The sequence below is a fragment of the Haemorhous mexicanus genome, chromosome 2 (assembly GCF_027477595.1).
Source record: "Haemorhous mexicanus isolate bHaeMex1 chromosome 2, bHaeMex1.pri, whole genome shotgun sequence".
NCBI lineage: Eukaryota > Metazoa > Chordata > Aves > Passeriformes > Fringillidae > Haemorhous > Haemorhous mexicanus.
The window spans coordinates 107316109-107333376 of record NC_082342.1 but is presented as its reverse complement, the minus strand read 5'-3'; the positions used below and the strand labels follow the sequence as shown (position 1 = coordinate 107333376).

At 38.9% G+C, this 17268-nt stretch overlaps 2 protein-coding genes across 5 annotated transcripts in view; both read left to right on the top strand.

The window, feature by feature from the left end:
• Window positions 1-6442, top strand: part of RPS6KA3 (ribosomal protein S6 kinase A3) — a 74117-nt gene extending 67675 nt beyond the window's left edge. For all 4 annotated transcript variants that reach the window (XM_059839877.1, XM_059839876.1, XM_059839875.1 and 1 more), the window contains 3 exons: window positions 273-390; window positions 1073-1213; window positions 2338-6442. In XM_059839877.1, coding sequence (XP_059695860.1) covers window positions 273-390; window positions 1073-1213; window positions 2338-2460 — 382 coding nt within the window. In that variant the 3' untranslated portion in view covers window positions 2461-6442. The remainder of the gene's footprint in view (window positions 1-272; window positions 391-1072; window positions 1214-2337) is intronic.
• A 1458-nt stretch (window positions 6443-7900) lies between these two features.
• EIF1AX (eukaryotic translation initiation factor 1A X-linked) lies at window positions 7901-16619 on the top strand. Its single transcript, XM_059839872.1, has 7 exons — window positions 7901-8056; window positions 8941-9024; window positions 10626-10729; window positions 12079-12129; window positions 13542-13623; window positions 13731-13822; window positions 15449-16619. Exons 1-7 carry the CDS (start codon window positions 8041-8043, stop codon window positions 15452-15454), a joined length of 435 nt encoding a protein of 144 aa, XP_059695855.1. The 5' UTR covers window positions 7901-8040; the 3' UTR covers window positions 15455-16619.
• The last annotated feature ends 649 nt before the right edge of the window (window positions 16620-17268 follow it).

The window sequence follows — 17268 nt, the reverse complement described above, 5'->3', positions numbered from 1 at the left end:
TGAAAGCTTAAGAAATACTTTCTGTTATTCAGGAACCACCAGTATTTGAACTGCTATAGGAAAAATCTGCTTTTCAGACCAGAGACAGAGGAAATACATGCAATAAGAACAGGACTATAGTCAGTGCCATGTATTTTCATGTGTTAAATAAATTCTTTTTACAACTGTTTGACTATTTGTTGCCTATAATTATGTTGAACTTGCAATCAGATTTAGAATACTGAGACCCAGGTTATGGAAGTTGCTAACATTGAATTTTTTTGGTTAAATAGCTATACTCCTTTTGCAAATGGTCCTGATGACACCCCCGAGGAGATTTTGGCCCGAATAGGAAGTGGAAAGTTCTCTCTCAGCGGTGGTTATTGGAACAGTGTTTCAGACACAGCTAAGGCAAGTATATTTGCCTTTTCTCTTGGGGGATCAGGGATGGATTGCAATGTAATATTGTTGATTATAATGTATGTGTTGTATCATAGATGATTGGCTAAGTTCCACCCATTGTTATATTAAAATACTGATCTAATCCCTTATGTGCCTAGAATTTTGTTTCCTGTTTTTGATATGTTCATGTTTCAGCAGTCACTTGCATGTAGGAGAAAAGAACAGGTGTGACTTACACTGTACTAGTTAACAGCTGTCCTTAGAAATATAGTGTATTTTATATCAGTATTCACACACACAGTTATCCATGGTGAGAAGTGCTTTGATAAAACTTCATGTGGAAGCATGACATTCAAAAATCATACAGGTAGTCTAAATCATGATAATGAAAACCAATGAGGTATTACAGTTTTGAGAATTCTGGTTTTGATAGCAAATAGACTCTTAACTTCAGTGTGCCATGTCCTTTATGCCCCTTTTATATGGATTCTTAAAATGCTAACATTTTCTGTGTTTAATTGGATACCTTCCTTTTGTGTTACACTGTTAGCATTGCTGGGTGGTTTTTCATTTGTTTTAAACTGACATGATGAACATATTTTTATACCTCTAGAATCTTATATAGTTTTGAACTATTAATCTATTTTAAAAGTGAAGTTCTGCTGTTATTTCCATTGACCTTTGTTGACAGGACCTTGTTTCAAAAATGCTTCATGTTGACCCTCATCAAAGACTGACTGCAGCTCAAGTTCTCAGTCACCCCTGGATAGTTCACTGTGACCAGTTGCCTCAATACCAGCTGAACAGGCAGGATGCTCCCCATTTAGTGAAGGTAAGTAGATATTTTTTCAGCTTGCTGTTTAGCCAAAATCAGTGTAAACAAAAGGAGTTTTGTTTTTAAGGTTGGGGGTAGCATGTGTTCTTATGAATACTGTGAAAAAGTTGTTACAACTGGATGTTGCACTAAGCCGTAAAATGAACTTGGAATATTTAATAGGATTTAATGTGAAACCACTTACAGGTGATAAATCTAATACATTTGAAAAAAAAATTAATTTTCTTGTGTTTGAAATCTATTTGGCTTACTTACACTGGAAGGCTTAAGTGCTTTCAGAAACTAACCAAAATCATTCTTCTCCAAGTGAAAAATGTCAGGTGACTATAGAGGAGCTGTAAAATCGTTTGCTGACTTTACAGTTTCAGAGGAGGGTACTTGCCACTAACTGAAGGAAAACAGAATACTTTGTGATCACAGTAAAAGCTGAAGAGAAGTCAAAAGGGCAGTGTTAATTACTATGGTATCACACTTTGCACTCTGTCTGAAACAACCTGGAACTTTTTCACTTTGAACAAGCAGAAGAAAATCAAAAATAATTGAATTCTACTTCTTTGTAGTCAACCTTGTTTTCAGTCCTACTTTCAAGCATCTCTTGTGCAACATAAAAGGGATCTGAAGAATATAATTAACACTCTCTCTGAGTCAGCTATTAGAAAGTTCTAGCATCCAAAGCACAAGTGGGAAGTGGGGGAGTTCTATCCCACAGCTCACAACTTTCTAAATTTCTTTTAAATTAATTTTATGTGCTGAATAATGTGGGTGATTTTTAAATATTTTGTTGGAAACTGAAATGGTTATGTAAGTGATAAGCAGAGCCAGTCTACCAATGGGATTTCATTCACCAGCTCTTTCACACAACATAGTGATAGAACTTAATTTGGCAACCTAGCTTATACCTCCTGGGTTTGACTCTAAGCAATGTAAAACTATTTATTACCCTAAAAAACACTCGCTCCTAAAACTGCTAGGACTTGAGTAATGCAGTAGTATGTTCCTGTTTTGTAGATTAAAATAGACTGAAAGTTAAACTTGTTCAGAGTTTCTGGCATTTAGCACTGCTGTAGTGTGTGCATCAGTCACAACGTACTCTTACTGTTCTTTTCCCCTCTACCCCACAGGGTGCAATGGCAGCAACTTACTCTGCTTTGAATCGTAATCAGTCACCAGTTTTGGAGCCAGTTGGCCGTTCTACTCTTGCTCAGAGGAGAGGTATTAAAAAAATTACCTCAACAGCCCTGTGAAATGACCTCAACCAGACACTTGGTACCATGGCATAAGATGATAGCACAAATCATGGCGACAGGTAGCACATATCTGACAGATACCTGCAAGCACACTCTGTCCCAGCTGGTACCTATAATGCTGCTGCTCCTGCTGCTGCTACTGCTTTCATCTACTCTCGCTTTAAACTGTTGATGGCAAGTTACTGATCTTACTGGAGCTGCAAATGGAGTGACAAGTGGAGACAATGAAAATTACCATGTTCGCGACTGAGTAAACCAGAAGAATTACAAATGCCACCTCTGTCAAAAATACACTGAATAAAGCACTCTGCACCACATAGCATTATTTTTATAAGGAATATTTTTTTGTCCCCTAAAATATTCTTTGTTACAGGTCGAGATGGACAGTTTATGTTAAGCACTTAGCTTAAACAATCTGTTTATATTAGCACTATACATTGTGCCATCCAACATTTTGTATGTTTTTGTAAACAGTTCACAAGCAGTACATTTCCGTGCTGTTTTCTTTAATGTATACATGCCTTGTTTTACTTAGATATTATTAATCATTATGACAAGTAAGTCTGATTAAACAGTTCACCTGGATTAATCAGTATTGTTGGACAGCTCTAAAAGAAGCCTGACTGTTAAACAGCTATTGAATGTAATACTATGGATAAGTAGTTTTCCTTGCCTATGTCTTTTCTACATTTCTGTGTTTTTGATGCCACATGTCATGTTAGAAAATGTAAACAGTGAATCTCTCACCATACTATATACCCTATAGGTAATGTAACCCAGAGAAAAGATAACTTGCTCCGTATCTCGCTGTCTTTGTTACCCCTCCCCTCCCTTTTAGTCTCTCCCATCTAATCTCTGGACTCAGGAATTATTGCTAAATACTTTCTGATAGAGGACATTTCTATATGGTTTATTCTTATAATCCATTGTTAATATTTTATCTGTATTCTATGACTTTTGTTTAAGCTGCAAAGGAATCGTTCAGTGAATGAATGTTGGCATTATATAAGAAAGGCAACATTTGAAGATAAAGCAAAACATAATGGTCACTAATAAGCAGCAGCCTGCAAAGAGTAGATTTAAACTGCATTCATTGCAGTTGCAAAACTGATGGATCTAATGTTCTGTCAGTTACTTTCTGACAATTTTAATTGACTTCAAAAGCAAAATGAGGGGCAGGACATAAAGATCTGTTTGGTTAGAAAAGGGTCATTCTAATTTACCATGAAAATAGTATCATCCCAGACAGGTAAGATGAAGCCAATCAGAGGGAACATTCTCACTGTTCCACAGATGGAGATGAGTTGGTAATGAGGGTGGAAGACTCACTTTAAATGCTGTTAGAAACTTTTAATATTCTTGGCCTCTTGGTATCTAAAGTAATTAAAGGTCCATCATGATGGCTTGTCTTGAAAAGATGAAATTTCCCAAATGAGAAGGGGCACTGGAATGTGTTTGAATACAGTGAGTGTTCCATTCCATCAAAATTACAGGCTATGTAAAGTCCTTCCAGATATGACATGACTGTTGGGAATTCTAGCTTCAATAAAATATGGATCTGGGTGAATGGCTGTTGGTGAACAATGCAATCTTGTGTTTTGCATAAGAAGGTATTTTCTTGGCTTAGTGGTATTAACTTTCTTTTATGGTGATTAATTGGCTAAATTCCCTGAAATCATCAGTGATTTGTAGAAAGGAACAGTCATCTTTATGACACCACAGATTTGCTCTGGATGGGAGTGTTTCTTCTGCCAGAATTTTTGAGTTCCTTGGGGAAGCTTCCTTTGCTAAATCTGCAAAGGATCCCACTTTTATTGCCCTTAAATTTTTGCTAAATATTTAATCCATTATATAATTGTGAAGAAATTTGTTTTATAAACAAGGATTCTTAAATTAGCCTAGCTCTCAGAAATTTGAAAACGCAGCTCTTCCCAAGCAAACAGTATTTTTCCCTTACTTGGTGCTCTAACATTGAAGTTCCCTTTAGCTGTACAGATCTACCCTTCCTTCAAGAAACATTTTTAAGTAGAGGCAGAAAAAGGCCATCTTTTTTTTTTTTTTTTTTTTTTTTTTTTTTTTTTTTGACAGTGTCAGCAGTTCCAGAGGAATTTAGTAAAACCTTACCTCTCAAAAAAATGTATTTTTCAGCTCTGTGAGCAATTTTAAGTCAGGCTTCTCAAAATCTGGAACTACTTTCTGGTGGCTTTTAAGGTGTTAATTAGAAGATTGTCATGTCTAGTCAACCAAATTATTTAAATGCTGTTGAAATAAAAGGATGACAGTACTTGCCAGTATGTCAGTAATAACATTTCACTTCAGGAAGGAGTTTCTACTCTGTTCAGTGTGTGTTTATAGGTACCTGGCAAAGAACAGACCAAAAAGAGGAGGTGTTAAGCTGCCTCACTATTGGCAATATCCATATTAAAATAATATAAAAATACTTTCAGTAGTTTTATTGTACCTTATTTTGTGGTCTTCAAGCTCATTAGCCAAATAGTGAAGCAAATCAACTCCTGCATTTTATGTATCTGCACTCTCAAGTGAGCTCTTAATTTAGGCTAGACTTCACAAATGTTGCTATTAAGTCATGTATATATATCAGCAGAGGATGAACATTTTAAATTGTAGCAAAACAGGAAAATTTAGCACACCCTAAGCTGAATGTGTTGAAGTCTAGGTCTAGTATATTTTTAACTTACTTTCTAAACCAAGGTATAAAGGGCCTGCCTAATCAGGGAGGTGTATTTTACAGCCAGGCATGGTTTATGTACCTTACTTCCTGTTTTGGATCCATGTTCATGACTTACACTTTTTTTTTTTAATGTTTTTATAGCTGCAGTTGTTATAACCTGTAAAGAAATCCACATAATGCTTCTCTGAGTCTCAGCACTTTTCTGTTAGAATGTGAGTTTATGACACACTGTGTTACGTGCATTGCTGGACTGCTGCTTGGTCTGCAAAGCATAGCAAGTGACTCAAAGGGTCAGAGGGTAAAAAAAGAGAATGCAGATACAGGTGAATTCTTCTATGTGTTGACCATGTCTCGTTTTAAATTTTTTTTAGTGTGAAATTACCATTTACTGTGCTTGAGAGCATGAGAGAACAGAGGGAAGAGTGAAGTTGCAATACCCATTAAATGCCATTTATGTCCAGTAATGGCAAAGTTCTGTGTTCATAATCACTATAACATTGAGTAAAACTTAAAAGGAGTTTTTTAAGAACATAGTTAAAACTTTTTTTCTGAAGAGACAAGGCCATAAGAAAATAGATTTACATGTCTGGGATTTGTGTGTATATGTGTGTATGTGTTTTGCTTTTGTAAATGTGGTGTTACCAACTAAAGCTGTGCTTTTCTATTACTGGAAGGAAAGGATTCAAAGTGTGCTGGCCCTTACTAAGCAACAGTGGTTAATAGATGAATTTTCACTATGAAAATGATGTAAATGATTAGCTTTATCTTGATACTCTTGACCTAATCAAAGGGAAGGTGTACTTATGAGGGATGTAATTATTTTGCAACCTAGTTGGGGGGGGAAGTCTACTTAAACAATTTTTAAAAAATTACAAAATCACAGATAAAATATTTTTCTACGATTCTATACAATCATACTTTATACTAGTTTTCTCAGCATGGCATGTAAGTGAGTCTAAGGTACTGTTCCAGGAAATCAGTGGTATTGTACCTTGTTCTAGACCATTACAATAGCATCTGTTAGATGCTTGGCACTGCTGTCATAGAATGAAATGCTAGTTTAAAAAAAAATTAATTGTACTGAATACTTTAAATGATTGTTTTATTCAGAGTCTGATCTAAGAGATGTTCCAATCATGCTATTAATGTGTAATTAAAACTGTTCCAGATGTAACTATGAACAGTTTTGGAAAGTATCATTGCTTGTTTTCCTGTCTAATGGCAGGTTTTGTAGTCTTCAAAAGAAATTGAAATTTCTACTATGAATAAACTTTCAAACATCTTAAAGGGTTGTTTTGTGTAATCATTTGTTCTGACCAGTTACAAAAGTCATTGCTCGTTCATCACTAACTCTGAACTACCTTCACAGCACCCTGAGTGTGCTTTGCCAGCCAGAAGAGGTTTGTAAAAAGCAAGTGTCCTGACATTGCAGCATGTTGAGGAAGGTAAACATGGAGACAAAGGAAAAGCTCCTGTTCAGCTGGTGCTTATAGACCTGATCTAACATACAACAAGACCACAGTGCAGGGATATTGTATTTAAAGACCCTGTCAGATTCCAGTCAACTCTAAAGTACCACTTAATGGGAGGCTGCTAAATAACATTGGCAATGCCTGCATTATTCTGGACACTGAAAATATGGGCATGTTGGATAATTAATGCACTTTGTAAGCATTTCAAACATAATAATATATGCAGAAGCACTCCATAAACAACAGGCCTATGTTTTAGCAGCTCATACAACTTGGAAGCTTACGGCTGTGATTCTTTTTAACCTTGCAACCTTGAAAAGAGGAGATTTTTTTAAAGGTTGCATAGTGTACAAAACATTACAGTAATTGTGATAGAGGATTTGTGAGGAATGTTGCCAGAGGTTTTGCTAAGTGTACCAGAAGAAAGGCATCAAGTAACATGGAGATGCTTGGTAATAGATATGGGGCAAGGTACAATGATTTCCAGAGTGAAATTCATACCTGGGATCAAAAGGTGTGCATAGCTGTAGCCCTTTGTTCACACAAGGCTTTATGCTGCCTGTCTAAAAACATTTTTGAATTTATTTACAAGTAAACTGGATAATTTGTAAACCTCCAGAAACTGCAAAGGCAGAAAGGGGGGCTGGTATTCCACAGCTCTTGCTGTCAGCCTTCCTCACCTTCGTGCTCTCCGATTTACAGAATCATAGAATAGTTTGGGTTGGAGTAGAGCTTGAAAATCATCTGATTCCAATCCCTTGTCTGGCAGGGACACCTCCCAACAGAGCAGGCTGCTCGGGGCCTCTTCCAGCCTTGCCCTGAGCACCTCCGGAGAACGGGCATCCACAGCTTCTCTGGGCAGCCTGTGCCAATGCTCACCACTCGCACAGTAAAGAATTTCTTCGTAATGTCTCATCTAAACCTACTCTCTCAATTTGAACCCACTCCTCCTCGTTCCGTCACTACGAACGCCTGTAAACAGTCTTGCCCCATCTTTCCTGGCAGGTACTGCGGGTACTGGAAGGAGTTATCCCTAACACCGCTGCCCCCGAGCGCTGTGCGGTGTCCCGGGGCTGCCTGGGTGCGCACTGCCCGCACCTCCTCCTCCTTTTCCTTGCACTCCACCACCGAACGCCTGGCAATGCCCAGGCGGGGCCGTTCCCGGGGCCGTTCGCGGGGCCGGGACGGGAAGCGGGCCCTGAGCGCGTCCCGCGCCGCTGGAGTCCGCCGGGCCGCGGGGGGGCGCTGTGGCCGGGTCGGCGCAGCGGCCGGAGCGCAGCGCACGAGCCCGCGCAGCCCCGGCCCCGCCGCTGGTCCCGCCCGGAGCCGCCGCCGAGCCCGAACCGCCGCCCCCGCCCGGAGCCCCTCCCGCCGCCCCTCCCGCAGCCCCTCCGCGGCGGAGCGTTCGGCGCCATGCCTAAGAATAAAGGTGAGTCGCCCTTTCCCTTCGCCGGGCCCGCGGCGGCGCGGCCGGGACCGGGCGCGGTCGCGCAGGGCAGGCCCGGGGGCCCCTCACGTGGGCGCCGCCGGAGCCCGGAGCCTGCGGGCGGAGGGGCCCTCCCGCCAGCCCGGCCGGTCCCCGGGCCGGTTCCGCCTGCCGGGCGCGCGTCGGAGGCCGCTGAGGCCCGGCCGGGAGCGGGAGGCCCTGCCCGCGGCTCGCTTGTCAGGAGCGGCCCTGCCGAGAGGGCGGCCGGGGCCCTCCGTGCCCTCGCTGGGCAGCGCTGCTGCCGCTTCCCTTCTTTCTTACTCCGGAAAGGAAGTGCAGAAACCGTGAGGGAAATGGAGCAGGAGATTTTAACAGCAGGGCAGGTATGAGCTGCTATTATGCTCTTCGTGAAGAGCATCTAATCCTGTTGCCACGTGTGTGCCTTTTAAAAAGGTCAGTTTCACTTGGAGGGTAAGCTTCCTCTTGACTATTTCAGGGATTTCAGCAGCACAGTAACTGAAGTTATTCATCTGCTCTTGAAGATTACGTGCATCAGGCTATCCCACCGTTATTATTGAGGTATTTGGTAGCTAGCAGGGATCACAGAAATTGAAAATGGCCATCTTGTGAAAATAATTTTGAAGGCTGCTGTCACCCCAGAGCAGCCAGGACAGCTTAAACAGTGGAGAGTCTAATGTTAAGTTACTTTGTTACTACCCAGATAAAAATTTAGACTTAAAAGTAAGCAAAAAAACTAGATCTGGATGGGATACTTAAAATATCCAAATAAAGTACAAGCATAAAAATCTTCATAAGTCTTTGAGTTTTTTCTCTCACTGTATCTAGAGACAGTAACACCTGCTTTTTACTTCTCCCACTTAATTTAGGCAAAGGAGGTAAAAACAGGCGACGAGGTAAGAATGAGAATGAATCAGAAAAAAGAGAACTGGTCTTCAAAGAAGATGGGCAAGGTGAGTTTTTAACTACAGTATGGCAGTGTCATTGTATTCAGTCACGTACTGTGACAGTAGAGAGAGGTATTCTTATTGGGGTTATATTTGAATTCCAAATGACATATTGAATGTTAGAGAAAGGCAGTAGGAGAAGGGGAATTCTCAATATCTTCACTGGTTAAGAATGACATTTTCCTATCCTTGACCTGAGTGCATGCTCTCTATAAAACAGCACTTAAACATTTCCTAGAAACCTCTTGATAGCTTTGTGTGAGGGTCTGTGAGCAGCTGGCTTAGCAGATGTGGTTCAGTTTTGCCAGTAGTTGTCCCTGGGATGCACAGTCCCACTTTCTGTTCTGTATGGACTCTAACGTCTCTTGGACCCTTCCCTGAGCTCCCTGAAGTCACTGATGTGGCAGAGCAGCTCATCTCACTGTTCTGTCCCCTGATGGTTTGGTTCAGCTGGCTCCTGGGCTGAAGTCTCACAGTTATTAAAACAGGAGCAGTAAGTGGGATGCTGTCAGGTGAAGTAAGGCACGGGAGAGTTCATGGGGGATGACTGGGATTCCCATCTGCCCTGCCATGGTGACAGTGAGCTCACCTCCCTTTCAGCTCACCCTGTCTTGTGTGTCACACTCTGGTGGTTGCTCACATAATGTGAGGGCTTTCCTAGTAACTAATTAATCAGTTGGTTTGTTAGAGATATGGGAAGGGTACTGATTTAAATCACTGTAGAAGTGCCACTGAACAAATTTCTCATATTTTGTGTTGGTTGTAAGCAGAAAAAGAGTTTTTTTATTATGTACATCTGAAACTTAAGATCCTTTACATCTCCCAAGCAAAATCTATTTAATGAAACATTATTCTCAGTTATGAACAGTCTCGTGGTTCATTGGACTATCTAATTTGTGTGAAGTTCTCCAGTATGTGATTTTTTGTAGCTTGGTGAGGGAGAAGATTAAATACCTGGTGAAGAGATTGAGGGTGGGGTTAGAGAGGTGCTTCACAGACCTCTGCTGAAGTTTGCTGTTTGCCTTGCAGACAGTGTCTGATAAGGGTTCTGTCTTTTCAAGGACAGAGGGGTGTTGTCCACAGAGTCTCTGCGAGAGGGATTCAGAGTCTCAGTGGGTGGCTGTACAGGGCATGCAGCTTTCTCCTGCCTCAGTGACAGCACTGAGGTGTTGTCCTTTATGACGGGTGCTGTGATGTTGTTATATACTTTCATACTCTGTGTGTGACTCAATAGCTCTTAGATTTTCTGTAGCAAACATTTGAGAGGGAACAAAAGGGTGGATGCAACCAAGAAGGAGCAGTGTTTGAAAATGTTAACATCAACAGTGATACAAAACTGTGATACATTCAGCAGCCTGTGTGGGTGCTTGAAGCTCCTGTCAGCAGTTCATGTTTGATCAAATATTACAGCAGATTTGGTTTACAGTGGAAAAGTTATTGGTTGTGTCTTGAAGCTGGATTTGTTCAGAAGTTTTTCTCTGTGGCACTTTGGGACGTGACTTAGCAGTGGACTTAACCGTGCTGGGTTAATGGTTGCACTTGTTGATCCTAAAGATCTTTTTCAGCCTAAATGATTCTGTGTTTTTGTATGTTACAATCTCTTTCAGAATATGCCCAGGTGATCAAGATGTTAGGCAATGGAAGACTGGAGGCATTATGTTTTGATGGCGTGAAGAGGTTATGTCATATTAGAGGGAAGCTAAGAAAAAAGGTAATTCTGAAGCATTGCAATAGGAAACAGTGACCTTATGCATGATATGTGATTGTAAAAATTTACATATGTAGCTTGTTACAAAAATTAATATTTCTACTGCACTTAATATTTTAAACAACTTTTTTTGGTAGTAAACTAGTCTGTCCTTCTGTTTCCATTGCTGGCACAAGAATAGGCAGTCTTTGGCACTTGGGTGAAGCTCACAGTTGAAGGGCTGCCTTTCCATGTCTGTTTTTCAGGGGAAGGTTTTTTCTGCTTATGAAATACAAGCTTTTCATATTCTAGAAAATTGTATATATATATAAAATAATAAAAATCTCCCTAATTGCAGATGGGGAGCTTGGTGACTATTTAGAAAATACACCTCCAATGCCATTGTTTCATTGTCCACTTCATCAGTTCCCAAATTATTTCTGTTGGAAGCTAGTCTGCAAAGATTTGTACCTTCAGGGATGTCAGGTGTAAGTGTTTGCATTCTTTGCCATCTTCAGATGGTGTCCCCTCTGGCCCTTGTTAGGTTTTACATCTTCCTCTCCTCTGCTGGTGTGTGGTAAGGAGAAGGTCCCTCAGTCTCTTTCCAGTGAAAGCAGACATTCACTGTCTTCATTCTGAATTGTTCCATTTTTTGGACAGCGCTGAATGCACATGTCTTGGGATCAGTGTAAGCAGTGCTATAGTTGCCTGCAATAAGCTGTTGAAGGTGGTGAAGAATGTGCATAAATAAACACTTAAGTGCTGCAGAATTAGTTTCTTGCTACAAAAAGCACCACTTACCTGCTCCTTATGTTTTAAAGAAAGGAAATTCCAACTGAAATTAGTTCAATCTTCAAAAAAATCACATAGATTTTTTGAACTCACATAGAACGACTCTGCATTTAAAAGCATATCCTCTTCTGCAGATTTCTGGTTAACATAGTCTCTAGAAACAACTCAGTTCATTTTCTTGTGCTCTTCACTGTTCTTGTCCATCACCCCCTTCATCGGATTTTTCTTTAATTTTTGCCCTTGAGGAGCTCAGTTCACAGAGTTCTCGACTGGTGCCTTGATGCATTCTTTCTGTTTTCTCAGATGTTAAGGCTTAGTAAACACCCTGTTGGATAGAGGCTCTTCAAAGAACTTTGATTACCCTGTAATAGCTCCATAACATGTAAAAATAACTATGAGTATTTATGACCTTAGATTTGCTGTTTAAACATTAAATTGGATATTTCTCGCATACTGGTTAGAAAATGAAGGTGGTGGCTGTAGTGAAAAGTTTATATCTCTCCATAAATCTAAATGTGCAGTTTGGTTATTGTGTTATACAACAGAAGTTGAATTTTTGTAACACATGTTTTCTCCTTCAGGTCTGGATAAATACATCTGATATTATATTGATTGGCTTAAGAGACTACCAGGTAAAAATTCAGTATAATATGCCCCTATAAGGAGTATCTTACAAATAACTTTATTTACTGTTAAATAGCAGTAGGTGTTGTGAGGAAATTCCTGTCTAACTTGGCATTTGTATTTAGTTATGCTAAATCATGATTTTTAGTTTCCTTGTACTACAGGAAAATTGTAATGAGTAGACAAATTCTGGTTTGACTTGTTCTTCTAAATTGCACCCTGAGACTTTGTGAGTGAAGGTGCTTATTGTCATCAAGCTTGACCTGTTTTTTTTCAGATGTAGCTGTTTGGTGCTTGCATCCTGTAGTACAAAAGGAGATGGAGTCAAGTACCAAACATTTTATTGTGATAATTAGAATTGTTCGTAATCAGAATTTTGGGTCCTTGATTATTAGGCTTGTGCCTGAAGAGGGAAATTAATCAGTAATAGTTTGTACTAAAATTTCCAAAAATGGAGTGGCGTGACTTTATGTAATATAAACAGTGATGGGAAACAGTTCTCAGGTTTTCATTAGGTGAATGCCTTTCATGAACATTAGTGTTGTCAGCAGTTGTTGAACATAGATTCTGCTTCTGAAATGTGCCTTAGGTTTATAAAATGTTTAAGATCCTGTCAGTTACTGTATATAATAAAGTACTTAAAACTAGGAATTTTTTGGTTTTGACTTCACCAAGAGAAATATAAGTTGGATATTAGGAAGAAGTTTTTTATGGAAAGAGTGACAAAGTACTGGAATGGCCTGCCCAGAGAGGTGGTGGAGTCACCATCCCTGGATGTGTTTAAAAAAAAACTGGATGTGGCACTTGGTGCCAGGGTTTGGTTGAGGTGTTAGGGCTGGGTTGGATTCAATGAGTCTCTTTAAGGTCTCTTCCAGCCTAGTCATTCTGTGATTCCTGATTGACCTCAACACCTCACTATGTGTATTGTCTGAAGAAAGGTTAATTTCAAAGGCATGAAACTGAACTTGTCAAGTTGTTGAATACTCAACATTTCTCATTTGTCTCAAAATTCTCTTTCATCTTATTGCCCAGGGAAGTTGTGGATGCCCCATCCCTGGCAGTGTTGAAAGCCAGATTGAGCACCCTGGTCTAGTGGAAGGTGTCCTTGCCCATGGCAGGGTGTTGGAAGTAGATGATCTTAAGGATCCTTTCCAATCCAAACCATTCCATGAATCTATAAATTACTTGTAATTGGAGATAATTAAGTTATCACTCAGAAGAAATGAAAATACTCCAATGTGTTTACTTCACATTTAAAAGAACTGGAGGGGAAGGAAGAACAAGATGTTCTTCTATAAATATTATAGGTGTTAATCCACTGTAGATAATATAGTTGTTGTAAGTAAAGAAGTCTGCTGAGGTTAATAGTTTTATTTTTCCTTCCTAGATGACTAATACATTCTAATAAATTCTTATTTAGGATAACAAGGCTGATGTTATTCTAAAATACAATGCAGATGAAGCCAGAAGCCTGAAAGCATATGGGGAGCTTCCAGAACATGGTAAGAATCTTTTCACTTCAAATTGGAAGTTCATGTTGGATGAGAATACTCAGTCTGCCGTGGCACAGTGTGAGTGCACTCCTTAACTTCTCTAAATTCCTTCATAGCTAAAATCAATGAAACAGACACATTTGGTCCTGGAGATGATGATGAAATCCAGTTTGATGATATTGGAGATGATGATGAAGATATTGATGATGTAAGTAGTAAATGTGTATTTTTATCATATGCTTGATGCTCTCATCTTTGGCAATAAGCTGCTGTTGTTAGTTCTGCAGCAAGGAATACATGGATGTTGAGGATAGCTTTGCTCCTCAGGGACTGCCTCAGGAGGTGGTGTGGTGCGTTCATGTGCCAGCTTTCTGTCCTCTCTCCTGTCCTACAGTCATTCCTGTGCTGGCATGTAAACCCATGGGACACTTGGTGTCACACTGCTAAAACACACACAGAGAGCAGTCTGAAGGTGCCTAAAAGAAAATCAGTTGTTTGAAACCTCCCCAGTTCCTCTAGGTTTGACAGCCTCGCTGTCCCACCAGAACTGCAGCAATAATTAGGGAATTTGGTTTTTAAAAACAAAGGTTTTAAGTCTCAATTTTTCTTTACATAAAAACTCCAAAAACCTGCATCCTAGTATTTTTCTAAAGTTAACCATAATCTTGACTGTCACAGTCACTTATGTTACTGCTTACCACTAAGCTGTAGTAATTGGTCATGCACACTCTGAAATTATAGTAGTAAAATTGTTACAATTCAAATTTTATAGTAAATTGCAGAAGTGGTATCTGATGTGCAATGTTTTCTAAGTTGATGCACTTTAATTTACAGCTGAGAGATGAATGTGTGCAGGGTCAGCTGGCTGAGAGGATAAGTAGTAACTTACTGAGCCAGTGAGTTAACTTAATTGGATAGACTGTTCTAAGAATACTATTATGCTTTAATTCTTCATCTTTTTAGTCCTCTCTCTGAATTGATAATATGACTAATTCTTTTAAAATGCTTCTTTTATTCTGACTTTTTTTGGCTTATCAATATATGATTCATTAGATCAAGTATTTTAAAAATATCAAACTGCTGAGGAATTTTTCTTCAGATTTTTGAAAATTTCACTTTGGGCCTATCAGTGGTTGAGCATATTGAAGATTTAGCTCGTTGAAGCTAGCAAAACTAGTACTGCATGCTTTTAATAATGAGGCTATTGTAAGACATCAAAGAGGTAAGTAGCTGTAGGACAAATTTGCAAACTAATGGATCTATGTGTGGGGTTAAGTGAGAAGCTATGATTGTTTTTAAGCTTTTGTCAGGTCTTCAATAAAATATTAATATCATGCTTTAAGGAAGTAAAAGATGTAAAGAAAAGATGAGTAATCTCTCTGAGGATCACTGTCATGTATCTGGAATGAAGTGCAGTTTCCAAGGTCATTGTTAACAGGAGGAACTTGGTGGAGCCTTTCATTTGTTTTTTGTATCAGAAGGATGATTAGAAAGTCACTACTTAGGAAAGTGACTCTCAAATTTGGTTTTATTTTCATTTGTGAGAATCATGGGCTAATTTATGGCTGTTCTAGTGATGTATAATTGTATTGCAGATACTGTGGTTATGCAGAATTGATTACCTGCATGACCATAGTATTATCACAGGGCTGGTGGGGACAAAAGCAGGGAGCAATTGTTCTTGTGTTAGGAAAACGGGATGAGCTGAGGCAAAACAGGACTGTGCTAAGTTCAGGAACTCTCCTGTTGAACTGTAAAAATAACTTTAAAAAAGACTTGCTTGATGAAAAATACACTTGGATGAAATACATGGTGTGGTGTTTTTGCTTTTCAGATCTAATTTGGAACAGAGGTTTACATTCCAACTTTTTTCCTCCAAGGATTGTTCTACATTGTTACTTCGATTATTTCTTGGGTGACGTCCCTTACTTTTAAGAAGACTGAAAATTCTCAGTAAAGAGTGTAGTTTGTTACATCAAAAGGATTTATTTTCAATGTTTGTTTTAAAGTATTTATATTTCTTTAGAAATGGATAACGCTGGATTATCACAAAGGTTCAATGACATGCCACAAATATTTTGTCTCTTCACCAATTAGAGCTTTTATCTCTGGATGTAAGTGAGATACAGTGACATGGGCTGTAAAAGACTGCATTTTCCCCTCTTCTGCTTTCATCACTACAATTCCAGTTAAACTTGTATTTTGAAATAAAAATTGTTTACCCTGTAATTATCATGGATTTTGATTAAAGGCAAATAACCCAGTTCAGATTAGTATCAAATCATACTATGCAGTGTCTGTCCTTATACCCTTGCCTTGATGTTAACTTTAAAAAAGATTTTGATAATATAAGAGGAAGGCAGAAATCTGCATTTAAACTCACAATGCATGATGAATCTGCTTTTCGTGTCTAGTAGCATGCTGCTATTTTTATACTGATTTTGATAATTAAAAACACTCATTATTTCAAAGATGTCAATTTTCCATGGTGGAGGGAGGGAGGGATGGGAGAGGAGTAAAGATGAACAGTGAGCAGCATCTCAAATTTGCAATTTTTTGGAAACTGGTTGGTGCAGTGGCCAAGCTGCAGCTGCAGACGATGAGCATTGGGTGGCACCCGACTGAACAGGGAGACACAAATGCAAAGCCTTCACAGTGGGGTTTGTACTGAAAAATGCATAAAATAGGTTTTCCCCAAAGTAAATGCTTAACATTCTTGATATGTTAAACATGTAGAATATTTTTACATTATATAAAAGGTTATGTTAAGAGTAGAGTTTTATTTTAATCTGAAATTCCATACATTGTAAGGTGCAACATAAAAGCTTATGTGAACTTTGAGTAACAATATAAATAAGAAAATAAGTTTGTGTCAAAAGTAGAAAGAATCTTCTCATCCAGAATAAATCAATGAAACAGACTACTGGAAAGATTCTTGTCCACCTTCAGACTGGAGGAGTCAGTTGAGAAACTGAATAAAGACTAACATCATCATGCAAATATTATTTTGTGGTAGCCTTAGTGTCTTTTGTCTTTAATAATGTATTTAACAACTCTGAAAGCAGGTTAATGGAAAAATTCCTTTTGTGCCATAAAGGTCTGATTCTTGACACTTGTATTCCTTATACAGTCTTTTTGGTATGATGTAAAGTGACTACCCCAATAGATAAAAACAAAATGGCTTTAAATACAGAGTGGCCTCTTTGCTTTATATGTATTTTAAGGAGATTTAAACATCCTGAGCTTTTTTAAAAATGTCTTCTCTTTTTTTTTCATTATAGTGTCTATTTTCCTTTCATGGATCAGGTACTCTGCTCTAGGAAGAACATTTTCTTAGTATTAAGTAATTATTTCATGGATTTTAACTATTTGTTGTAAAAATTTGGTAAGTATTAAGGGAAAGATACTACCAGTACAGCATTCTTACTCAACTGATCTTAAATGTACCAATTTACTGTCTTTGTATGTCTGTAAGGTTCAATTGTGAAGGAACTTAAATGGTGTAATGTTTCAGAATAAGGCTTATAAATCACTCCTTTGTTCATTGGTTTCCTCATTGTATTCAGCAGGCTAAGCAGCTCTGAAAATGGTTAAAAGCTCTCTGAGTTCTTGAGGTGTGTCCTTTCAGTTGTACCAGCAAGAAGGTTGGTGATT